This window comes from Poecilia reticulata, chromosome 7, assembly GCF_904066995.2.
Source record: "Poecilia reticulata chromosome 7, P_reticulata-male-v2, whole genome shotgun sequence".
Classification (NCBI taxonomy): domain Eukaryota; kingdom Metazoa; phylum Chordata; class Actinopteri; order Cyprinodontiformes; family Poeciliidae; genus Poecilia; species Poecilia reticulata.
In genome coordinates this window covers 8,985,104-9,008,301 of record NC_088836.1, presented here as the reverse complement: position 1 = coordinate 9,008,301, position 23,198 = coordinate 8,985,104, and the positions used below count along the sequence as shown (strand labels likewise).

The 23,198-nt window shown below is 39.3% G+C and overlaps 2 protein-coding genes across 3 annotated transcripts; one reads left to right on the top strand and one right to left on the bottom strand.

Annotated features, from left to right (window-relative positions):
* Window positions 1-253: 253 nt before the first annotated feature.
* LOC145552189 (dnaJ homolog subfamily C member 16-like) lies at window positions 254-3,415 on the top strand. Of its 2 annotated transcripts, XM_081608794.1 has the most exons (3): window positions 256-521; window positions 1,331-1,539; window positions 1,627-3,415. In XM_081608794.1, exon 3 carries the CDS (start codon window positions 1,679-1,681, stop codon window positions 2,072-2,074), a length of 396 nt encoding a protein of 131 aa, XP_081464920.1. In that variant the 5' UTR covers window positions 256-521; window positions 1,331-1,539; window positions 1,627-1,678; the 3' UTR covers window positions 2,075-3,415. The 2 variants fall into 2 exon arrangements, with proteins under 2 accessions (XP_081464921.1, XP_081464920.1); XM_081608795.1 differs by lacking the exon at window positions 1,331-1,539 and having other exon boundaries at window positions 254-521.
* Window positions 3,416-4,830: 1,415 nt separating this feature from the next.
* LOC103461482 (excitatory amino acid transporter 3-like) lies at window positions 4,831-22,829 on the bottom strand. The gene is made up of 13 exons (XM_081608786.1): window positions 22,642-22,829; window positions 18,391-18,531; window positions 16,423-16,515; window positions 15,797-15,908; window positions 13,674-13,716; window positions 13,536-13,586; window positions 12,375-12,562; window positions 10,777-10,884; window positions 9,189-9,311; window positions 8,907-9,101; window positions 8,655-8,789; window positions 7,794-7,898; window positions 4,831-5,420 (listed from the first exon to the last, which is right to left on the bottom strand). Exons 1-13 carry the CDS (start codon window positions 22,694-22,696, stop codon window positions 5,306-5,308), a joined length of 1,464 nt encoding a protein of 487 aa, XP_081464912.1. The 5' UTR covers window positions 22,697-22,829; the 3' UTR covers window positions 4,831-5,305.
* Between the last annotated feature and the right edge of the window lie 369 nt (window positions 22,830-23,198).

Here is a 23,198-nt window from a genome sequence, read left to right as displayed (position 1 = left end):
ATAATAATAATAATAATAATAATAATAATAATATAAACTAAGTCTTATTTGAGTTTGAGTTAATTTATGTATAATCATTTACTATCATTGATGTTACAACTTACATATCTTATTGTATATAAAAATAAGTAGTTAAAGTTTGTTGAAGGTGTCGACTTTAGTGTTTCTTTTATTCGAAAACCCAAGTTTCCAGCGTCTATGAAGAAACTGCCACTCACAACATGGCGGAATTGCAGCCTACTCAATTTCCCAAAGCGACTTTCGAAAAATGGCGCCTCCTCCTGGCCTCTTGTTTCGCAGTAGCAGATTATCATTAGCCAGTGCTGGAGGTTCTGTAGGATGCTGCGGAACACGCCCAGTACATTAACCTCTAGTGCAGTCTGTGGTCTTTACACATTAATTTTAGCCAGGGACGAGGATCTGGAAAGGAACCATATGTATCCTAAGTATGTGGCGTTGCACTGGTTGACTGCATCAAGCCGGGGTGACTGAAGCAAGCTGGAGAAGCTGCAGCCCCTGTGGTAACTAACCCTTAACAAAATTAGCATACAGTCGTTATTCAAGAGGGGTTACATTGATGTCACAGCTTTAAAACATTCGGTTAAATTCTTACAGTCCGCTGCTGTGTCGTTTACTTTTGTAAGCAGTTGTAGTTTAATTTATCTTCACCGTTTCGGATAAACCGCTGTATCTCATTAACAAGCGTACAAGCTGAACCATGATGTCAAGTACTACGGTCTAGTTTTATGTGGGGTCGATAATGATGATAAAATATGGCAGTACACAGACGTGAAAACATTGACACACGCACAAGAAATGACCATATATTGATATCTCGTATTTTTTGAGAAGGAAGGAATTTACTAACACCTACAATAGTTTAATTTATTTTATTCATTAAGCAAAATATATTAACCAAACTGTTGTATCCAATTTTGAAAAAAACGGATATTCTACTCTCAAAAGCTACTCTTACTGAAATAACTTCAGTGACACACTTATAGTCATCTAATGATTTGTATCATCAGGAAATTTGCTCCATTCCACATTGTCAGCTGTGAGATGTTCAAGGGGTGTCTTGTCTCACCACATAGCATCTTACAACGTTCGGTCTAAGCTTCGGTATAGCCTAGGATTTTCTTTTCTTTTTTTGTTTTGTTTTTTTTGTTCAGTTGTTGTTGTAGAATAGAAATCTAATATCTTATCCCTCAGGAGGGAAGTGTACTAGCAAGTTTGTAGTGAATTTACTTGGGTGTTGTATCATTTTCGTGTTTCATGGTCCAGTTCTGTTTCAGCTTAAGATTTTTACAGATTTTATATTTTCCTCAAGCTCCTGCCGATTGTTGGTGGAATTCAGAGTGGATTCTGTGGTGAGCTGTGAAAGAATTTTGTGGAGGTGACAGAGCTGACCGACATCACCTACATCAGCAACCTGGTGAAGCTGAGGCCTGGACACATCAATATAGTCCTGGTTCTCACTGATGCCTCCAAAAATATCCTTCTTAGCAAGTTTGCCAAAGAGGTGTATTCTTTCACAGGGTAAACGCTCAATGAACTTCACGCGCCGTATCAGTTTTCCGTGTGGAATTTTAGACACGCGTTCTCAGTACCCCTTTTCTTCTGCAGGACCCAGACGCTGCACTTCTCCTTCCTGAACCTCGACAAGCACAGCGAGTGGATGAGCACGCTGCTGGAGTACGCACAGGACGCGGCGCAGATCGATGCGGACGAGGATGACAGCGGGAGCCGTAAAACGGACTACACCGGGTTTGTGCTGGCCCTGAACGGCCACAAAAAGTATTTGTGTCTCTTCAAGCCGGTCTACACCGGAGAGGACCTCGACGGGAAGTCGTCTGAAGACGAAGCAGGGACGTCAGTGGGCAAGCCGAGGCCCGGTTCCCGTGACGGTCATCCTCAACGCAAATCCAGTCGGTCCCGCAGCACATCCACCCTGCAGATTCACCACAAACTGGACCGACTGGGGCTTTGGATGGAAAGACTCATGGAGGGCACCTTGCCTCGTTACTACGTTCCTGCCTGGCCAGGGCTTGATAAGATCACACCAAGTAAGTAGGTCAAAGTGGAAAGACTTCATCTTCAACTCCTGTGACATAGCTTCTTTTATGCAGGAGGTTTGGCTAAATATGCCGTTTTCTATTATAGACCTTAAATGGAGCAAATTTCTGATAAACAGAATAAACATAGGTTAATTAACCATTGAGGAGCTCTGTGAACGTGCTGCTGGTTTCCCCTTCGAAAATAACCCCAAGCAACCTTTAGCAATGTTTATTCTTTATTTTTGATTCCCAAACACAACTCCTAACCCCTTAAGTTTCGCTGGTTTTTCCGTGTCTGAACCCCAGCTCCCTACTATAATTAAGAACAGAGAGACGGATCAGAAACCCGGCACAGCTTGTGCCGATCACCCTCATCCTGCTGCTGTTCCCTGATCCACTTTATCAACTCTACTTCTGCAGCTGGAAATAATACCATGCCCCGCCATCACAGTCTCATAATACTGTGCTCTTTCTACACTTTACTCAGACAATAAAATGGAATAATAAAATCACTGTGGCCACCTCTGCTCCTGCTGACAATGGGTCAGCAAGTCAGAAGCTGTGCAACATAGATAATCCATTTTCAGACAGTCACAGAAAGGCTGAAGATGGGGAATTTAGCTTCCTGCTGCCTCGTGTCTAACCTTTGTGCTGCTGTGGTACGAATCGCTTGTGGCTGATTTGTTGTTGGTTTTGGAAAGTTCTCATAAAATCCATGTAATTACTTAAGCAGTTATAAAGCTGTGTTTAAAGGGGGGAAAACTGTGAATAAAGATGCATGAAACTAATATCTAATGTCTTGGCCTTTTTATGCATCTGAAAAATATACACATTTTTGGAAACAGACTATACTGCTGTAATAATCTGAAGGTGCACGCTGTGGTCTTCCTTGGTCCTGTGCTCCAGCAGAAAAAGAAAACACGCTCTTGCTTTTGTTAGATGCAAAGTGTATTATACCTGTGAACATTTAACAAATGAGTTTTTCAAATAACCCTTCAGTTCAGTAGCCTTCTCCTGCTTAAATCAACTTAACAGACAGTAGCTGTGTGTAGCCTTGAACCCGACAGCATTTTTCTAAGCATTTGATACTTTTTTCTAATAATTTAAACAGAGCTTGCAAATACTGTTTAAATTAGTTTGCTATTGCTTACTACAATCATGTTGAGTTTGTATCTTAAAAACGGTGTCCTTTTAAACTCATTGAAATATTTATGTTATTTAATTCTGTGTGACATTTATATGAAAACATATACTCCAGTAAATTGTTCCAGGTTGTGTCACATTCATTTAATGTGTTGCATTTTATTTGCCCAGAGCACCAAACAGGTTTGTTAATAAAGAAAAGAATTGTGAATTCATTTTGACATCTTGAGTCTTTTCTTTGGTATTCATGAAGAGTCTGACTTAGCCGATCATTTTGGACAAGACAATAAAATATATTTCCTATCTTTTTCTATTGGTTTTATTCATATTTGTTAATACAACTTTACCACTGTATCATTTTGCTGTAAATATTTGCTGATATTTATTAAAGTTATTTATTTGTCTTATGAATTCCATTTAACATGTGCAGTCAAACTTACTCTTGTACCTTGTGTTGTTATTTCACTTTAGTAATTCAGCGTTTTGGCTTCAGGGAGCAAACCTATAACCTACATCTGATCTGGCCCAAGCAAAACATTTAAATATATCAAATATTTACTTCCATCAGCGATTCCTTTACATTTAGAAATGTTTACGTCAGAGGTGGCCAAGTGGGGGAAACGGTTATGAAAAATGCAAGCCCAAATATTCATGCCACGAACTTTTGATTTAAAGTAAGTTTTATTTTACTAAGAAATCGTTTCTGATAGGAAATAACATGGGCATGTTTATGAAGATAAGAATGAACAAAAGTGCATTATTTTTATAGAAGATTTTTTTTTCTGTTTTTATTTATATTTTAACAAACAGTTCCAAGTGGAGAATCTTTTATGCCCTTCAGTATTCACCTGAAAGCCTGTAGTGGCATCAAGATAATTAAAAGTAAATGATGTTATACCAAGAAGAAGTTCTCAGATTATTTTGTGTCCAGAGTCGAAACTTAAAGCTGCAATTTATATTATTATATTTTGTATTTTGTTCTGTTTTGTCCACAGTATTTTCTTGAACTGTTGATTCCATCCTTGGAAATTTGGGTTGTAGAAAACTCTCCCTTTTCACATTACATGCTCTTTTCAATTGTTTACTGGAGGTGAAAACAGGCATACAAGTTCATTTTCTGTTGCGAGATAGGGTTTTTAAAATTCTCAATATGCAATCATTGGTTGTTTTTCTAAATTAATTGTGTTTTGCAAGGAAAATATTACAATAACCACATATTTTAAAAAATAATCTGATATTTTTTATTTGAGGGGAGGGGGGTTCTATGACTTTTCCAGTGGGCGCTATAGCACCCCCTGGTGCCACAACTGAGAGCATGCGAGAGAGAAAGCTTTTTCTCTCAGCGCTCTCTGAGAGCAGGAGCAGGAACTCACTTTCTGCTACACTGCAGCTAGCACAACCTGCTTTCAGAGGACGTGACAATTTCAATTTGAAAGCAGTAAACATTTTCATGCAACGTAAAGGGCTATTTATTTACAAAATATTGTATCAATCAATCAGTCAAATGTGTATAGAACACTTGTCATACAATCAAGTCTAATGCAAAGTTACAGGAGTTAAAAACAAAGAAAGGCATTTAACCACTAGACACACAATGAAATGATCCACATAAACAGATAAAACAGGTAAGTATTGGTAATAAATGTGATTTATTAGTGGAAGAAAATCAATTGTAGAAGATAAGGAACTGTGGCAGCTTGTATTGATTAGAGAGGAAACACTGGGGAAATATTTCTATTATATACAGAGAAAGCTAAAATGAATAAAAAATAGCAAAGTCCATGCATTGTAAACATGCAAAATGATAAATAACAATAAAATCTAGAATACTGAAGATGGATTATCTTCAAACACATAACAATGCTTGTAATTATTAACAATTTTCACGTAAATACATTAGAAACATATAAATATATCATTTAAAAGTGGCAAAAACCAAAGTAAAATGGAAAATAAATACAGATGAATAAAGTGATATAACACCATCCAACTAGCAATAACTATAAGCAAACAGGGAAATGAACAGCTCAGACACCCCAGGATGGTGACGTCCCTGTCCTGAGGTTTCAGCTTGTTGGTGTTAATATGGTTCTGAGACGATCCCCTCACTTAGGTGAAATTGATCTTGATGGGGAGGCTGCAGACGGGATGAGATTGTCATCAGGCTCCAAACAGGTTAAGTCCAGCTCGAGTTCACTGTTGGAACGAACCTTGTCAGTCCTAACAAGGAAAATGGAAAACACAATCAGTAATAATGTAGACCAACTGTGACTAAAGTACTCCATATCTTACCACTTAGTGGAAATGACTTATAACAATCTAGATTCCAGATTTGTTTTCACCAGAATCTGTCCTAATATTTTATGAAACCTTTCAGAGAAAGTACTCTAGTCAAAGAGTGAATAATACACAGACCATTAAAGTTGCAGTATTAAACTTTTATAAAAATGTCCTTTGTTACATTTATGAAACTCACTGTGCTGTGACTGTATGTTATGAGACACATCATAGATTGTTTGGTGCCCTGGGCAAACAACCCCACGGGGGGCCATCATACGCGTGATTCCATCTTTCCTCTCTGTTATTACCTACGTTCCTGTCTAACTGCTCTCAAATAAAGGCCGCCTGAGCCAAGAAAACCCTGGTAAAAAAGAGATAATTTATTAGGTTCCTTCTTTTTTTGAAGTTAACTAAGTGATTTGTGTAAGACTGACTTAAATTTGTAAATTTAACCACACTTAATGTGTCTTAAAAAAGTCAAAATGATGCAAAATGGCCGACCTCCTTCTGGGATTCAACCAAGGGTCCAAGATACACAAGATACACGTGCACTGAGTGTACAGAGGGCATGGCTTAAGCAATGTCATGATTTAACAATTGAATGCTGTAGGGATCCAGATGTGGATCAATCACTGAATGTTTGGTGTCTCTGTGAATTTTTGTGTACGAGTTATTACAGTTTTGTGTTTAATGGCAAAAGATTTCAAACTCTGAGGCCTGACCACGTCCCTTAAGCATGCATGGCCATGCCTTATGGGCAAACTGATCAAGTTTGAAACCGATCGATTGAAATCTCTAGGAGGAGCTTGATCAAATGCGGAGGCTGTAAACGGCCAAAATGGGGTCAAAATCGGCACTTCAATCCAAGATGGCCAACTTCCTGTTCGGTGTAGAGCACTGGTCCAAGAGTTTTCTGTAGGTCATGGGGTTATGATTCTACGACAAAGTGCGCTGTTGAGCCATTTCTCTTGCAATTTTTTTTGACTACCTTAAAGTGAATATTTAAAGTTCTTTAAAATATTTTTTGAGGCCAAACTGTAAATCTGTTTGCTGTATTTGGTCAATAATTATGGTGCGTTCACACCAAACGCTTTTTGCGTTGCTGGCCTATTTGTCAAACTCGTTGGACACGCCCGACTCGTTGAATGCTTCAAAAGTGCTGCAACGGGCTCTCGACGGGCCCTTGATGTGCTTTCACATAGATTTGAATGTAAACCAGATGCGCCTGACGCACGAAATGGTGTGAACGCACCATTAGGTAACAAATGTTATGAAATGTTAAATTAATCAAAACGTTCTGACTTCTAGAAAAAAACAAGTGGTTTTCATGACGTAACTGGAGGAGAAGAGAGCCCAACGGCTGCTGACTGCTGAGCTCAAGGAGGGCTTGTTCGCTCAAGTGACTTTCCGGTGATTTTTGTTTGTGCTGCTCTGACTGAAGATATTAATTAAAGTTTAAAGGTCAATCAGCCACCCCCCCGCCCCCACCACACTTTTATGAACTCAGACAAAATTAGTGTCAAATGTTTCTGCAACGTTTGTGCTGGTTTATGCACCAAAAGTTTTTATTTGTGCCGCTATCATTTCAAAAATATTAATAAATGTTTCTAGGGGTCATGAAAGGTCAACCAGGCCCCACCCCCGCCTTCTTCAAATCAGACAAAATTGGTGTCAACTCATTCATAATTCTAAAGATATTAATAAAAAGTTATCAAATTTGTAATTTATGTTTCTTTGGCTTTGAAGATAGTAAAAAAAGTGTAAAGGTCAAAAGGTAGGAATTGCAGTGTTCATGGAGGGTGGGGATAGCGCAGTTAATAATTTGTTTGACCTTTATAGTAACCTTTTGGAGAATCTTCTTCTTTGCAAACTGGTAGTTAGCATTTGTGAAGAAATTCCCCACACATCAGAGGTAAAGGGCCAGAAGAAGATCTGTGGAGAGTCATATTATCTTCCAGAGTCTAGGGAGGAAAGTCTTTGCTGCACCTTTTTATCTTAATTTTGAGGCAGGACTTGGAACGCCAGACAACATGTCCGGTAAAGACTGGAAGCAGTCCAGTCTTTACATTTCCTGAACCACTTCCAGGAAATGTGTGGTGCTGAGACAGGAGCATCCTATCTTGGCACCACACTCGTATTCACTGTTCTTCCTTAGAACACCCCGTTTGTTCAGTCTCAATGCTGGATTTCATACACCTGTAGCTACAGAAGTCACTGGAACACCTGAATTCAATGATTTGGATTGGGAAGCAAATACTTTTGGCAATATTGTGTCTTTGCGACTGAACACATCATTTTAATGATTTCAATTACCTTCGTTTTTCTTCCAAGGCTAGCACGTCAGCTTCCCAGAAATGATGGATTACAATCACACCCATCATGTTTGTGAGTACATTCACCATGGTAGTTAAATGGTCTCTGAAGGGGACATAAGGAGAACAAACATACTGTTACTCAACTGTTGTTTTCTTGAAGGCTTTCTCTTCCCCACTCTACAACAGCGAGCTTCAGACAATTCCTAGTAACATCATCAGTCACAAAGTGTAGTTTTATCCAAAGAATTGCATCTTTAAATTTCTGCTTCTCTGCTATTGAACGGACAGACAAAAAACCCCCATTTATTTGGACTCCTGAACATACAGTAAATTAGACTTAATTTTAGTTTTTCTGGTTATTCTGAGATTTGGATGCGACATTTTCTTTGTTTTTTTTTTTTTAATTAAAAGAATTATATTAATAGAGATTTGTTTATATTAGCTTCTGGATAAATTGTTGCCACTTTCTTAGATTTTTTTTTCAATATTGTTCATTTCCTTTTAACTGTTCCAGTTTCTTTTTAAAGTCTGTTTGGCTGTGAACACAACAGTTTGACCTCAGTCACATGAAATAAGTCGAGATTTTGCTATAATTGTCTTTTTTTTTCTTGGGATTTGGTTAAATCCCAAGATTTAACCAAATCTTGGGATCCTGGGGAGATCCTGGAGAGACACAGGGTCTAGGATAGCCTAGACATTTGTTTATCATGCATATTAAAAATCATGTCCTGGTCAAAAATAACTGCAAGCTTTCTGATAGCAAACCAGCATAACTCCATCCAGTGTGACGACACAGTTTGATGGTTAAAGTACTTTTTGAACACGAGTGGCAGGCTGTTGAGCATCAAGTTGAACTTACAGAAGCCATTCAAACACCACCAGATGGACAGCATCATGTGCAGGCAGTCCCACAGATGTCAGAACCATGATAGTGGTCACAGCTCCTTTGGCTGGGACCCCTGAAGTTCCAAAGGTGACAATGGCACTAGACAAGCTGCAAACCAAGCACAGACTACATCAACTGCAACACACAGTTGTGTCAAGCCTTTTCTCTTAACAATCCCAGTATGCACCTTTTCTCAATTCCAGACACTTAGAGGAAGCAGCTTACCAAATGGCAATTATCTGACCGACTTCCAGAGTGATGCTATTTAGCTGAGTAGTAAAGATGGAAGCGATCACTTCATAAATTGTTGTCCCGTTCATATTGATGCCGACGGCAATGGGCAACATGAAGCGGAGGAGTTGCTTATTGACCTTCACGTTCTCTTCGAGGCATTGAAGGGCAACAGGTAGAGTGGCGGTGCTTTGGCAGAAAGCACATCCTTTATTGGTGCACTGTTCATATGTGGAAACTAGAAAAGTGTCAAGCAGAACAAGCAGAACATCTCACCTGGATGAGAGGATAAATGCAGTTATCAAAGCCTTGGAGACCTTCCTGTAGATCTTAATGGGGTTCTGTCTGACTAACAAAAAATAAATCGTGGGCACAAGCAAAAAGGCGTAGACTCCTTGTCTGAAAGAGACAACAAACTTATTAGAGTCATGCTCTGTGTTATCAAGACACAAAAAGCTATTCACTGGCCTTCAAGTTTGACACTTATGAATTTTGTCATGGTAAACCACATGAAAAAATTGGTTGTCAAGTGTTTGGGGGGACTTGATATGCTAATACATAGTCGCGCGTCATTGCAAAGTGCAAGGAAAATGATTCATTGTTGCACAGTAACATCCATGAAGATGTGTGTGCATCTCTATTCAGCTTCAATCAGTCCATACTTTGTAGATCAACCTGTTGCAACAGTTCCAGCTGCGGCCTGTTGCGTCATGTTTCCACCAACTTTGCTCTTTCATAGAAACAACATTTATCACATTCTTCTCTGCAAAATAGCATAAGCTCAGATTAGATGGGGAGTGTGAACACAAAGCTTTCTGCCACATATTATCAAAAGGATATTGGTCTAGACCAGTGTTTCCCAACCGCACACATGATTTCAATTGTTGGCTGATTAACAGGATTTTGCTGAATTGCAATCATCTGAATGGGGTGTGTTGAAGCAGGGGACCATCTAAAACATGCAGGTCAGTGTGCCTTGAGGACTGATTGATTTTAAGCTCGGCCAATTAACCTGGTGTGCTCATGTCCACCCCCACGAGATGCTACCCTGGGTGGTTGCCCATGTCATCCACATAATAAACCGCCACTGCATGGACAGTCTACTGTCCACCTGCCCACTAACGGAGAGGCCCACCAAGGAATCCCCTGGTATGCCAGTATGCCAGTCCGCCCCTTCTTTTGGGACATCTTGATTTATTTAATTGTGGGATGACTGACTTTATGCTATGGTTCAAATTATAGGTACATTATTTTCGCTAAGGTTTATGTGATATTTTGTGAGCTCCAAATGTTCCGATGGACCGAATCTTCCTTTATCAGTTGAGGTTCTGCAGTAACTTCTACTCACAGCCGCTCACCTCCAGCCCAGATCCTGTCAGCAGCGGCACAACGAGAACTGATTTTGGTAGTTCAGCTCAACTATGCAGAGCCCTTAACCCTCCTCCTCTTCTTTACCTTCAGATATTGTTTTAGAAACTAAGACTGATTTAAACTTTTCCTGAACTTTCTCCTTGACCTGTCTGCTGAGTCTTTTGGTGTTCATGATGCCGTTTGTTCACTAACGTTCTCTAACAAACCTCTCAGGCCAAACACAACATCTGAAAGGGAACTGCTTGAACTGGACAGGCTTTTGGGGGGAATCGGAGTAAATTAGCTGACAATAATTGTATTAAAAAAACTGGTCTTTGCAGTGTCTTCATCCACTAAACATAAAGGAGAAAAATCTCAGTAAAATCTGTGCTACGCTTCTGTAAAATACATTGAAAACAGTTTTCTTTCCTTCTTGTGTAGAGTTCAGTGCTGCCATCTCACGAGCAGTGATCTCAATTTGGCAACAAAGTTGAAACAGACAAAGTGGACATACGCCATACAAACCACTCCTGCAAACTTCACGAGTTTAAAGGCATCTCCCCAGTCCTCCACAGACAACACACTGTCTGTGATCAGAAAAAGTACTCCAATTGGCAAATACCTGAATCAAAAAAACGGTCAAGAAAAAAGGTTAAATAAATGGGTGTCCCAAATTTATTTTGATTAACTGTTTGTCAAATAGGTATCCCTCAAGGATGATAAACACTCTTTTCTGTCTACTTAGAAAGATTAAGGCAACTATTTGCATAATTTATTTATGTTGATCAAGCAAGACTGTTCTTTGTCTTAATTACTTACATATTTCTTTGAAACATAAAATCAAGGTAAAGTTAACTTTGTAAAGCAGGTTAAACAGAACCTTGCATAAAGCACTCAACATGTTTAATGTAAATGAAATATGCAAGTACACTGTAAAATCTAATTAGTTCACCTAACTTAAAAAATGTGCAAACTTATTGCCTCAAAAAAAAAATCAAGTTTTTAAAACTTAATACTTGATTTTTATTTGTTTCTCTGCTCAAACTTAAATATGGAAAGAAGTGATAGTTTGTTCAATTTTAAATTTTTCTAAGATTTTATTAGTTCTTTGCAAAATTACATTAGGGGCAGAAAATCAATTACAAGCATTACAACAATACAATAATACACAAACAGTTCATTCATGGAAGTTCTGTTTAGTCTATTGTTTACACAAGTTCAAAAACTGTCCAGGTATTTTCCACATTAACATTTCGTCTTCACTTTTTTCACACAAGGAGTTTTCCCAAATAAAGTTTTTAATCAATGTAGCCACACTTTTTGTTACACTTGTTTTTTTTGTGTGTTTTTTTGTTGTTTTTTTGCTACTGTAGGTGTTAATCTCATCCAATCTATTTTTTCTGCCTACATCACCAACAACAGCATTAGTTTTTGTTAAAACACTGTTATAATGTGTTTTTAAACATTAAAAACACATTATAAACACATTATAAAACATATTATAGTGTATATTTTATTATTCAACACAGAATCAGTTGGGCAAATGTTCAAAACTTTCTCTTTGGTTTGCAGGTTTGCTTCAGCAGGAATGGAATAAGGTCTGGGGACGTCCTGAACGTTAAGCTTTTACTTAATTTAACTTCATATTTTTAAGTAGACACAGCAGAACATTTTTGTCAGTGTACTTAAAATCACAGCTTGGGAACTCTTAGGTAGCTTAGGTTGGTGTCTTGAAGTACAGAAAGAAACACAGTAAAGATAACAAGATTGCTTTTTGTTGTGTGGATGAACTTAAAAAGACAGGCTCTTAGTACTTAATTTATTTTCTGAAAAAATTTACAATTTTGAACAAATATTTTTGACCTCAATACTGTATATTCTTGTGTAAAGATACAAACTTGATTTTTTTTATTGTTGATTTCACAGTTTCAGTTATGTTAAATTTACTTCACCACAGATAAATTTTTTTTTATCACAAACAGAAATCACATTTCTTTGATATTGTAATTTACCCTTATGTCTGACCTGAACTAATTAAGGGAACATTGTGTGTATTAAACATATATCTAATTTGGTAAAAGCATGAAATTGTATACTGAAATGTTATCTTACCACATGAACCAGAGGACTATGATTTTTACTGCATCGTTGATGATTTGAATGAGCCTCAGAGTGCTTTTTGCATTCTCTCCCACCCTGACTAACAAGAGGCCGATGGCGAAAGACCAGATGATCAGTCCTATAACGTTGGCTCCAGGAACATAGTTGCCTACCAGTAGCATCTCACTGTCATTCTGCGGCTAGACACACAAATATGCTGGCTCTAACTCTCCAAGATAAGTATTGTAGTAGTACAGCACCATATTGGACAATACATATCACTTTTCCACAGTAAGTCACATTAAAGTCATTAACTTTGATGTATTTTATTTGCATTTATTTTGTAAAAGACCAATCCAAAATGGGATAACTGTGAAATGTATAGAACAAATTCAAGAATTAGAAAAACATTATGTATATAAATAGAAAAAATTATTTGTGTATTTAGCTATGTAACCCCTCCAATAGCCCTACACATTCAGTTATACACATGTATGTTGACTTGCTTTTCTATTGCAGAGAAGCAATACACGTTCTTAATAGGAAGATGGATGGCACTAAATCTCAGACAATCTAGGATCAAAACTTGTTTTAGGGGGCCAGAAGACTTGAGAGTTGAGACTAGGAAATATCTTTCCCTTGGAGCAAAACAGTCACTCTGAATATACAACCAGATCTACAATGGATGGCTTTAGGTGAAAACACCACCGTCTATTAGATCGTTATGGTCAAATCCGGGCCTAAATACAACAGAACAATTGTGGCAAGATGTGGAAATTGTTCTACCCTCTGTCCTAAGAATATTATTGTTGTGTTAACTGGTGTTGTCTAAACCAATAGTACAAGTGTTTTGAATGGTTGCTTGTCTCTGTGTTCCCCTGTGATGTGCCCCTCCTCTTGCTCAATGACCGCTACAGAAAGGCACAACTGCCCCTGAGGTGAGCTGAAAACAAACACCACCTCTCCTTTCATGTTTTAAATTAAAGCCATCCAGATTTTTCTTCCTCTTCACAGTCAAGTACTCTTTTTAGTGTTGGCTGACTACTTAAAACCTAAACAAAATACTTTGAAGTTTGGAGTTGTAAAGTGACAAAATGTGTAAAAGCTCTAAGGCTATCAATGCTTTTGGAAGGTGCTCTAGAAGAAGATCAACGATAAGAAGAAAATACTCACCCCTTCGAGTATAATTTGATCTCTTGAAAGATAAATAATCTCAGTCTTGTACTGAGAAAAAAAAAGAACTATTTGTGACCTTCCAGACCCAACATAGGAAGCTACACACTGAGCTGTGGTTCTGAATACAAAACATACCTGCTCGAAGAAAGCCTGAATGAAGCTCTCTGGAAACATGTTCCTATGAGAGTAAAAGGAGTGTCAGAAAAAAACTGGGCTTGTAAATTTTAAAGACACAAAACGTGAAGATATTATTTTCACCAGAGTTTAATATTATCATTTCACATCAACCACGACAGTTTTAAATCATAGTTGCTAATAAATATGACTTCTATTTTAATTTCTCTATGCAGTAAACTGAATATGCTGAAAACCAGGAATATTGTTTAAGCACAATCACTAGAAGAAAATTCACAAAAAACAGAAATACAAAATGCAGCAGTTTGAAATTAAACATTAGACTCATCCCCTGCCTAAAGCAACCTCAGTCTCAGGAACTATCTGCCACTTCAACTGGCTCTGCTAAATATAAGATCAGAAAAAGGACTATTAGTAAATGACTTCACTCAGCATTATATTGATGTTCCTGACAGAAACATGGTTGGATACTGAATCACCTCTACTAATCGAATCAGCGCCTCCTAATTACAAATTTTTAAGTGAGAATAGAAAACGTAAAAAAGAAGAGTTGTGGCCTTTATATTTAAGAATTGAGGTAAAGGTCCATAGACAAACTTTGACACTAACTCTATACAAAGATTTAGTGATATGTAGAAAACTTCTTCATTGGCTTCAATAAGCTTTTATTTCTTGTATGTATCATTGATAGGTACAATCTATGGAGGACCAAAACCGACATAATAAGAAATAAAATCATAAATATATGTTTAGTTTTTCTTTTTTCTTACACACGAGTTTCCGTCAAGTAATGTATATATTTTCTTTTTTATTTCCCCTAAACATGTGTTTTTGTCAAGAAAAATAGATATTTTGCTTTGTCTTTTTTGCTTCTCCCTTTTCTGCTTGCTGTATTTCTGCTTGCTGTATTTCTGCTTGCTGTATTTCTGTTTGCTGTTTTTCTGCTGCATCGTTATGTTAATGAAGAGGGCTGCCTTTGGAAAAAATTTCACTGCGTCAGATGTTGTGGGGCGTTTAGGTGCAGTCGCTCGGTGCCATCTTTACAGGCCACAGACCAAAACAAACTTTATCCCAATGGTTTTATTGTGTTACCGACTGCAGTGAAGTTAGTTTCGAGTTGGATATTGGATTTTCCAATATCCGCCGATAAAGCGGCGTTTAGCTCAAGGTTGATCCGATTTATGAACGCTAATTTCAGCCAGTCGTTCTCTAGCTTCCTCCTCAAGTGCTCGGAGGTTCACTTCACTGCAGTTGATAACACTGCAGTGAATGCAAACGAGTTCTCTAGGGAGATAATAAGGTCTGGATTTGACCATTATAAACTTGACATTGGGTGAGAATTGTCTCTCGTCTGTGCACCAAGCATTTTTGATATAAATGCACAAACCTCCACCGCTGATATTGCCGGAGATCTCTGCTATTTTGTCAGCTCAGTGTGTATGGCATCCTGCTAACTCAATAGCATTGTCCAGGAAGCTATTTTTTAGCCATGTTTCAGTGAAAATTATGACATTTGAGTTCATAATCCATCTGTTATCTATGTTGGGGAGCCATATTTCATCCATTTTGTTTGCCAGAGAACGGACATTGACGAGGAAAATGGTGGGTATGGGCAGCCGGTGTGGCGTAAGATTTAGCTTAGCTTGTAGCCCTCCACTTGTACCCTGCCTTTGTTTGCGTTCTTGGTGCCATCTGGGTGCACTGGCCAGGAAAAGTGAACAGCCTCTGGCGTTTTGGAGATCTCTGGGATGAGTTGGAAATAAAACTGTCGGAGTTTTGAGTCCAAATGTCCAGAAACTCCTGTCTGCTGTAGAACAGCAATGGCGAGCAATTCTGGATGCATAGTCCAGTCAAAAGTAAATAGAAAATTGCTAATTCTTGAGAGACCCGAGCCTTGTGTTGTTCATGCGCCACCACAGTTAAGTGTAACATTCACCAACATTATGATGTGCAACGGTGGCCCTTGTCAAAATGTAATGCTTCAATTGTTGCCTGTGTGTTCTATTACTTTGGATTTTGTGTTTTCATGATGTAAAACACCTTTATCTGCCTGGTGGCTGAAATTTGCTATATACAATTAAACTTGAATGAAATCGAATTGAATTAAACACTTGTCCTCTCACCTTAAGAGATCCATGAAGATCACATGCATAGAGAAGGGAACGGTAACACCCGGTTCTTTATGTTTCAACTCTGAATCCACACCAGGCTTTAGTGTGAACACCAGAGTAAATGCTGCAACACAAAATCTCAGGCAGGATGTCAAAAGCAACTAGAAAAATTGCTGTTCCTTGCAAAACAGCCGTGAGAATGCATTTCTGCAGGATGAACACCGCAGTAGATGCCAGAGAGAGTAAAAAAAAAAAAAAACTGAATACAGAGACAGAAATGAACAAAGTTGAAGAGAGAGATGGGTCAAAGGAAAGCAGAAGACAAATATACCAGAAGAAAGCTGAACACAAACAGATCTAAGCACAGCAGAAGAGGGAAACACAAGGAAGAAAATGTTCCCGGAGACCTGTGTTCCGGAAAAGCTTGAAAGAAAACTGCAAGATCTACAGCAATGACACTAATACTATTTGCACAAAGCAGACAGCCCTGGCTATATTTTGATGCATAAGTTATTTCTGAAGACTGAAAAATGTGTGAACAGCAGCATTTTGATGAATGCATTCTCACTTGATAACACAATAGACACTATGATATTCTATAAATCTATGTTAAAATACACTGCACTTTATAAAGTTACCATAAACTGTGGCATATGCAGTACTGCCAATGACGAAGGCTCCTGTGACCAAGCCTGCTTTCCTGGACATTTTGGTGTGTAATCCAGTTACTCCTGAGAAAAGAGAGCAGAACCAGAATTTCATTTGATTCCTGAGCAAGAAACAGGATAACATCCTAGTTCATGTGTTTACCTAACAATAGTCTAAATATCTGAACTGATCTTCGTCTTCTATCACCTTTGGGTGACAAGAAATAAATTCTTGTGAATTAGACTCATCGAGATCTAGACACATACAGGTCCTTCTAAAAAATTTGCATATTGTGATAAAGTTTATTTTCCATAATGTAATGAAAAAAATTTAATCTAAATATTTTAGATTCATAGCACACCAACTGAAATATTTCAGGTCTTTTATTGTTTTAATACTGATGATTTTGGCATACAGCTCATGAAAACCCAAAATCCCTGTCTCAAAAAATTAGCATATTATGAAAAGGTTCTCTGAACCTCATCATCTGAATCAACAAAGTAACTCTAAACACCTGCAAAAGATTCCTGAGGCTTTTAAAAACTCCCAGCCTGGTTCATTACTCAAAACCGCAATCATGGGTCAGACTGCTGACCTGACTGCTGTCCAGAAGGTCATCATTGACGCCCTCAAGCAAGAGGTTAAGACACAGAAAGACATTTCTAAATGAATAGGCTGCTCCCAGAGTGCTGTATCAAGGCACCTCAGTGGGAAGGAAAAAGTGTGGCAGAAAACGCTGCACAACGAGAAGAGGTGATCGGACCCTGAGGAAGATTGAGGAGAAGGGCCGATTCCAGACCTTGGGGGACCTGCGGAAGCAGTGGACTGAGTTTGGAGTAGAAACTATCCAGAGCCACTGTGCACAGGTGTGCGCAGGAAAGGGGCTACAGGTGCCACATTCCCCAGGTCAAGCCACTTTTGAACCAGAAACAGCGGCAGAAGTGTCTGACCTGGGCTACAGAGAAGCAGCACTGGACTGTTGCTCAGTGGTCCAAAGTACTTTTTTCAGATGAAAGCAAATTTTGCATGTCATTCGGAAATCAAAGTGCCAGAGTCTGGAGGAAGACTGGGGAGAAGGAAATGCCAAAAGGCCAGAAGTCCAGTGTTAAGTACCCACAGTCAGTGATGGTCTGGGGAGCCATGTCAGCTGCTGGTGTTGGTCCACTGTGTTCTATCAAGGGCAGGGTCAATGCAGCAGCTATCAGGAGGTTTTGGAGCACTTCATGCTTCCATCTGCTTAAAAATCTTTATGGAAATGAAGATTTCATTTTTCTGCACAACCTGGCACTTGCCCAGTGCCAAAACCACTGGTATTACTGATCATGGTATTACTGTGCTCAATTGGCCTGCCAACTCTCCTGACCTGAACCCCATAGATAATCTGTGGGATATTGTGATGAGAAAGTTCACAATATGAGCCTTAAACTCTGGATGAGCTTAAGGCTATCAAAGCATCCTGGGCCTCCATAACACCTCAGCAGTACCACAGGCTGATTGCCTCCATACCATGCTGCATTGAAGGCTGCAAAAGGATTCCTGACCAAGTATTGAGTGCATCACTGAACATAATTATTTGAAGGTTGACTTTTTTGGTATTAAAACTCATTTCTTTTATTGGTCGGATAAAATATGCAAATTTTTTGAGACAGGAATTTTGGGTTTTCATGAGCTGTATGCCAAAATCATCAGTATTAAAACAATAAAAGACCTGAAATATTTCAGTTGGTGTGTGTGCAATGAATCTAAAATATGTGACAGTTTAATTTTTATCATTACATTATGGAAAATAATGAACTTTATCACAATATGCTAATTTTTTGAGAAGGACCTGTATATAAAAAAGTGTTTTCAGCAATATTCATTCAGAATATCCACAAAAAATTGAGAGAGCACCTTTTATGTCTATCTCTATTGCAATAAGTTAATACATTGAGAATTTAGATTTATATTTAGCTTGCCTGCAAGCACGCTTGTCACAATGAGGGGGACAGAAAACATCTTAAGCACATTGAGAAGTACATTCCCTGGAAATTGGATCCACATTTTCAAAGTAGTAGTTGGGCCAACTGTAAACCTCAGCAGAAACCCAAGGCCTATTCCTACGGAGCAAAAAATCACAATCATAAGTATGAAAAAACCCAGCACCATCAAGATGTAAAAACAACTTTTGGTATGGCATACTTTACAGCAGCTGTGAGAAATATATGGAAGTGCTTTAATATAAATGGTAAATACAGTTTCAAAGTTTGTTCAGTTTATTATCTATAGGCAACATTGTATTGTATGAATTCGTAAAACAAAGTCTGTCATTTATTTTCTAAAGATGGGTAAAATATCAGAGAAAGGTTCTGGGTTCGATTCCCGGCCCTGTCTTTCTGCATGGAGTTTGCATGTTCTCCCTGTACATGCGTGGGTTTTCTCCGGGTACTCCGGTTTCCTCCCACAGTCCAAAAACACATGACTGTTAAGTTAATTGGTCTGTCTAAATTGCCCCTAGGTGTGAGTGTGTGTGTGCATGGTTGTTTGTCCTGTGTCTCTGTGCTGCCCTGCGACAGACTGGCAACCTGTCCAGGGTGAACCCCGCCTCTCACCCGGAAAGTTACCTGGAGATAGGCACCAGGAACCCTCCCGACCCCACTGAGGGACAAGGGTGTAAAGAAAATGAATGGATGGATGGGTAAAATAGCGACTAACTACATGTCATTTTCACAGTAGATTCAATAACTGGAGGAAAATGAGGAAAAGTTGGCAGAAAAAAACAAGGTTCCCTGTAATAGTAGAACATGGCCTACAATCATAGGGGGCGTTTACACAACAACGATCCAACAAAAACGGCACTTTTGTTCCGTTTTTGTTGGATCGTTTACACGATAACGTTCTGATTACGATCTGTGTTTACACAGTAACGGTGCACATCGAAAACGTGTAATGCTCTCGCTGCGCCTAGTTGGAGCTAGCTAGGTTCTTTGAAACTTTGAAAGTGGGCATGTGTTTAAAAAAAAGTTGTACTTGAAGGCATGTGGATTTCCGTGAGAGAACACGCATTGTGTGCGTCTGATTAGGGCGCATGCAGTTGGAAAAAGTGGGATAACTTTGCCGAAAAACCTTGTTTGAGCTTTCACGGTGTCTGTAGCGGCCCGGACTGGAAGCTGTTTATTGTTTTTACCTTGGAATGGCCAACAGTCTGTTATTCCTATATCAATTTGATAAAATAGGAGTTCCCGCACGTCCCATATCCGTGTCCTCTGTTACCTTTTTCAGCAGTTAAAACAGTTTTATCCGTCGCTAACAAGTCGTAACCTGTTTTTCCGAGCCGCCTTCAAACGCAACATGAACGCTGAGACGCTTGCGCTGGGTGGCAGTGAGGCAGCGAAGGAGACCTGATGCTGCTGCGCAGGTGTGTTAGAATCATGGCAGCAAACCAGCAAAACGTAAATAACTTGGTACAGTTTTTCCCCCCGAACTAACCGACTGAGTTGAGTAAAGCTGTTGGATGCAGGGGATGATAGCTAAAAGATGACTGGCTAATATCAATACAGCATGTTAAGCTTGTTAACAAGTAGCCTGTAGGCTGCTGGTGTTGTTGTCTATGTTCAGCTACGTAGACTCATTTTGCCCCCCAAAATAAGTCGGTGCCCCTCCTGTTAAACTCGTCTGGAGCCGGGCTGGTCCTGGTCCGTAGTTCTCTAGATAAGAGCGCTGAACAAGCAGCCGTGTATTTTGCCACCTGGGCGGTGCGGCGGTGAAGAGACGCTGACGGAACCGTATCTGATGGGGAAACAGTAACACCAGCATTGTGAGTAGTTTCTTCTTCTTCTGTGGATTGTAGGAAGCAGCTATGTTTTGCGTCATACTATGCATGAGCTAGTCTGGAACCCGTTTTCAATCTGTGCCGTTGTTAGAGAAAACATTCGGTGGTTTCGTGTAAATGCACACTACAAACGCAACAAAACTCTTCCGTTTTCCCCCAAAATCGTTGTCGTGTAAACGGGGCCATATCAGCAAGTTAGAATATGTGTTCTAATTAGACTTGTTTATTTTCAAATAAACGAGTCTTTTAAAAATATCCTTAAACATACCGTACTTATTTTTCTATTAAGCCCATATCTCCAAATTAAACATATTTTGTGTTGTATAAAATTAGTATTACAGAAATAAATGTCTTCAAACATCCATCAGTTTGTGAACTGAGTTACTGACATGAATGAACTTTTGAATAATATCCTCTAATACCCTCACTTATTGAACTTGACTTTAATACATCCAACATCTCATGTACATTTCAAAACTTAATAAGTTAAGTTTTGAACTTAACTAGTTCAAAACTTAACAATGCTGCTCTAGGAAGCAGAGCAGCAAAGTTTTTTATTAATATATATATACAGGGGTGAAAGTAAGGGGGTACCCCTAAAAGATTTAGCGGGGGTACGCAGTACCTGCAAGAGAGGGGAGCGGCTGTCAAATGTAAAGAATCAACGGGTTCACTGTGCAGCAGTGAGTGCACCCACTAATGCCGTGACTGATTCGTTTTTCAAGAACAATCTAAAACACGACTTCAGGGGCGAAGCTATAGAGGGGGTGGGGGGGCGGGTGCCCTCCAAACCGGCCCGGATGGGGGCCCGGGTCTGGAGGTGCCAGGGAGGGAGGAATGGTTTCAAGTCGCTTAAATGTCTGATTATAGACGGAAAAAGTGCGCCCTCACCTGTTGAGAAAGGTGTATTTAATGTAAAAGTCAACAGTTTCAGTTTCGGATCAAAATATGACAATGTTCACGCTGCAGCCTGAAGTGACCCAATTCCAATTTTTTTTTTTTTTTGACGTAATGCGACCTGTATCCGATTTTCTCATGGTAGTGTGAACAGCACAGGTCGGATTCTTTTACGAATGTGGCCCATATCCGATACGTATCCGATTCAAATGCGACCTAACGTTCAGGTCGCATTCATCCGAACTGAACGTCACTGATTCTCAACAAACCTCACTATTCTGTGTCCTGATACGTGCAAGCGGGAAGAAAAACAACAACCATGACGGACTATAAAGAGGATTAAGTTGTTAATATGCTGCTTCGGCCGGACAACAACTTCAAATGTGCAAGCTAAGCTCCACCGTTAGCCTCCATGTTTACTTCCGCAAACACTGAGCACTTCTTTTTATGGCAGTTGGCAGAACACTTAGAACGCTGACGCTATTGCGCCCTCTAGTGCGCATGCGGTACACTTTCAGGTCGTTTGCCCGTTCACACTGCAGAACGCATACAGGCCGCATTTACTGGCAGTGTGAACGGCCGCTGCAAAAATATCGGAATTGCTAAAAAAATCGGAATTGGGTCACTTCAGGCTGCAGTGTGAATGGTGAAGTTCTCGCGGTGGATTACTGCGGGACCTCCTCTTCATCTGTAGAGGAGTGGCGAGATTTGACGATGAAAACAAACCCTCAGTGGCGCAACTACACATTATTCAGGTGGATGCGAAAACATAGATCGGCGCCTCCCCTCCCCCCGACCGAGGGAAGGAACGTCAGGGTGAAGGAGCGAACGCTCACTCAGCCCCCCCCCCCCCCGAGGCGAAGATACGTGAAGGGTAAAACTCGCTACATTTACCTCGTTATGTGCGCGAGGTGAAGGAGCGTAAGGCGCGCAACAGTGTACGGGAAAACATCATCGGCGCGCCGCCCCCTTCAGACGGGGTTTTGGCGCCCCCTCTGGTGCTGCGCCCCTATGCGTTGCATACCCTGCATACCCACTTTTTGCGCCTCTGCAAACCCTCATGGGGTGGAGTCATTGTGGTGAAAGAAGTCCTTTGACTGATGCCTCGTTTCTGTTTCACCGTCATGCTAAAAAATATCCAATTACCGGTAATCAAATGATCGAGAAAAAAAAAAAAGCTTTTCAACACAGCAACTCAACAACTACAGTTCCGGGTGTAGAAGTGCTCAGGTTGACTATGGTTTATTGCCAATTTGTATGGTTTATTGCCAATTTGTATGCTGCACATTTAAGAAATGTCAAATTACGTTTTAACTTATTTCAGTTAAATCCCAGGTTAAACACATCTATTTAACCGCTAACCTCCGTCTCACCAGCAATTCCACCACAAAAATAAATTAATAATAATAATAATAATAATAATAATAATAATAATAATAATAATAATAATAAAGTCACAGAATGTTTGGCAGTAGCAAAAAAAAAAAAAGTTGGTAATTACCTAAGGCAACTGACAACAGGCAAAAGACCTGAATTAGGCTGTCAACCTTTCTCATCGTTTCTCTGTGGTCCAGTCAGATAGATGCAGTAGTCTATCGCAGCCGTTCACGACAATCAGATAATCAGTTGCTGTTTGGTATCCAATGCTGGGTAACTAGATGAAAGTTGTCCCACTTTTTAAAAAATGCCCCGGAAAGCATATTCTGTCTCTATGGATACATTGGTAAAATAAATAACACAATCTGAATGCGTTAGAAATATTCTTGTTTAAATATATTTAAACCTATTTCAGTAATTGGATGTGTTTAAAAACGAGTCTGATTCGACTTGGTTTGTTCATTTGTCATTTCATAGAAAAAGCGTTTAGGTGATGTAAAAAGTTTCTGATCTAAGAGGATGTTGTTCATTTTGGCATCCAGTCCTTAGATTCGTTTTTTTTTTTTTTTTTTTTGTTTTGTTTTGTTTTGAAAAATGCCCGGAAAAGCCTTCCCGTGTCTCCTTGGATACCTTGATTTTGGTTCAAATACTCAACAGCATTTATTTTAAAAATGAAAAAGA

Excerpts from the sequence above, each read along its gene's own strand:
- LOC145552189 (XM_081608795.1), top strand. The coding sequence starts at position 1,679 with ATGAGCACGCTGCTGGAGTACGCACAGGACGCGGCGCAGATCGATGCG.
- LOC103461482 (XM_081608786.1), bottom strand. The coding sequence starts at position 22,696 with ATGAGAAAGGTTGACAGCCTAATTCAGGTCTTTTGCCTGTTGTCAGTT. Across the intron at positions 13,717-15,796 it reads ATCTTCATGGATCTCTTAAG|GAACATGTTTCCAGAGAGCT; the intron begins GTGAGAGGACAA and ends TTACTCTCATAG. Across the intron at positions 12,563-13,535 it reads ATCAAATTATACTCGAAGGG|CCGCAGAATGACAGTGAGAT; the intron begins GTGAGTATTTTC and ends TTGTGTGTCTAG.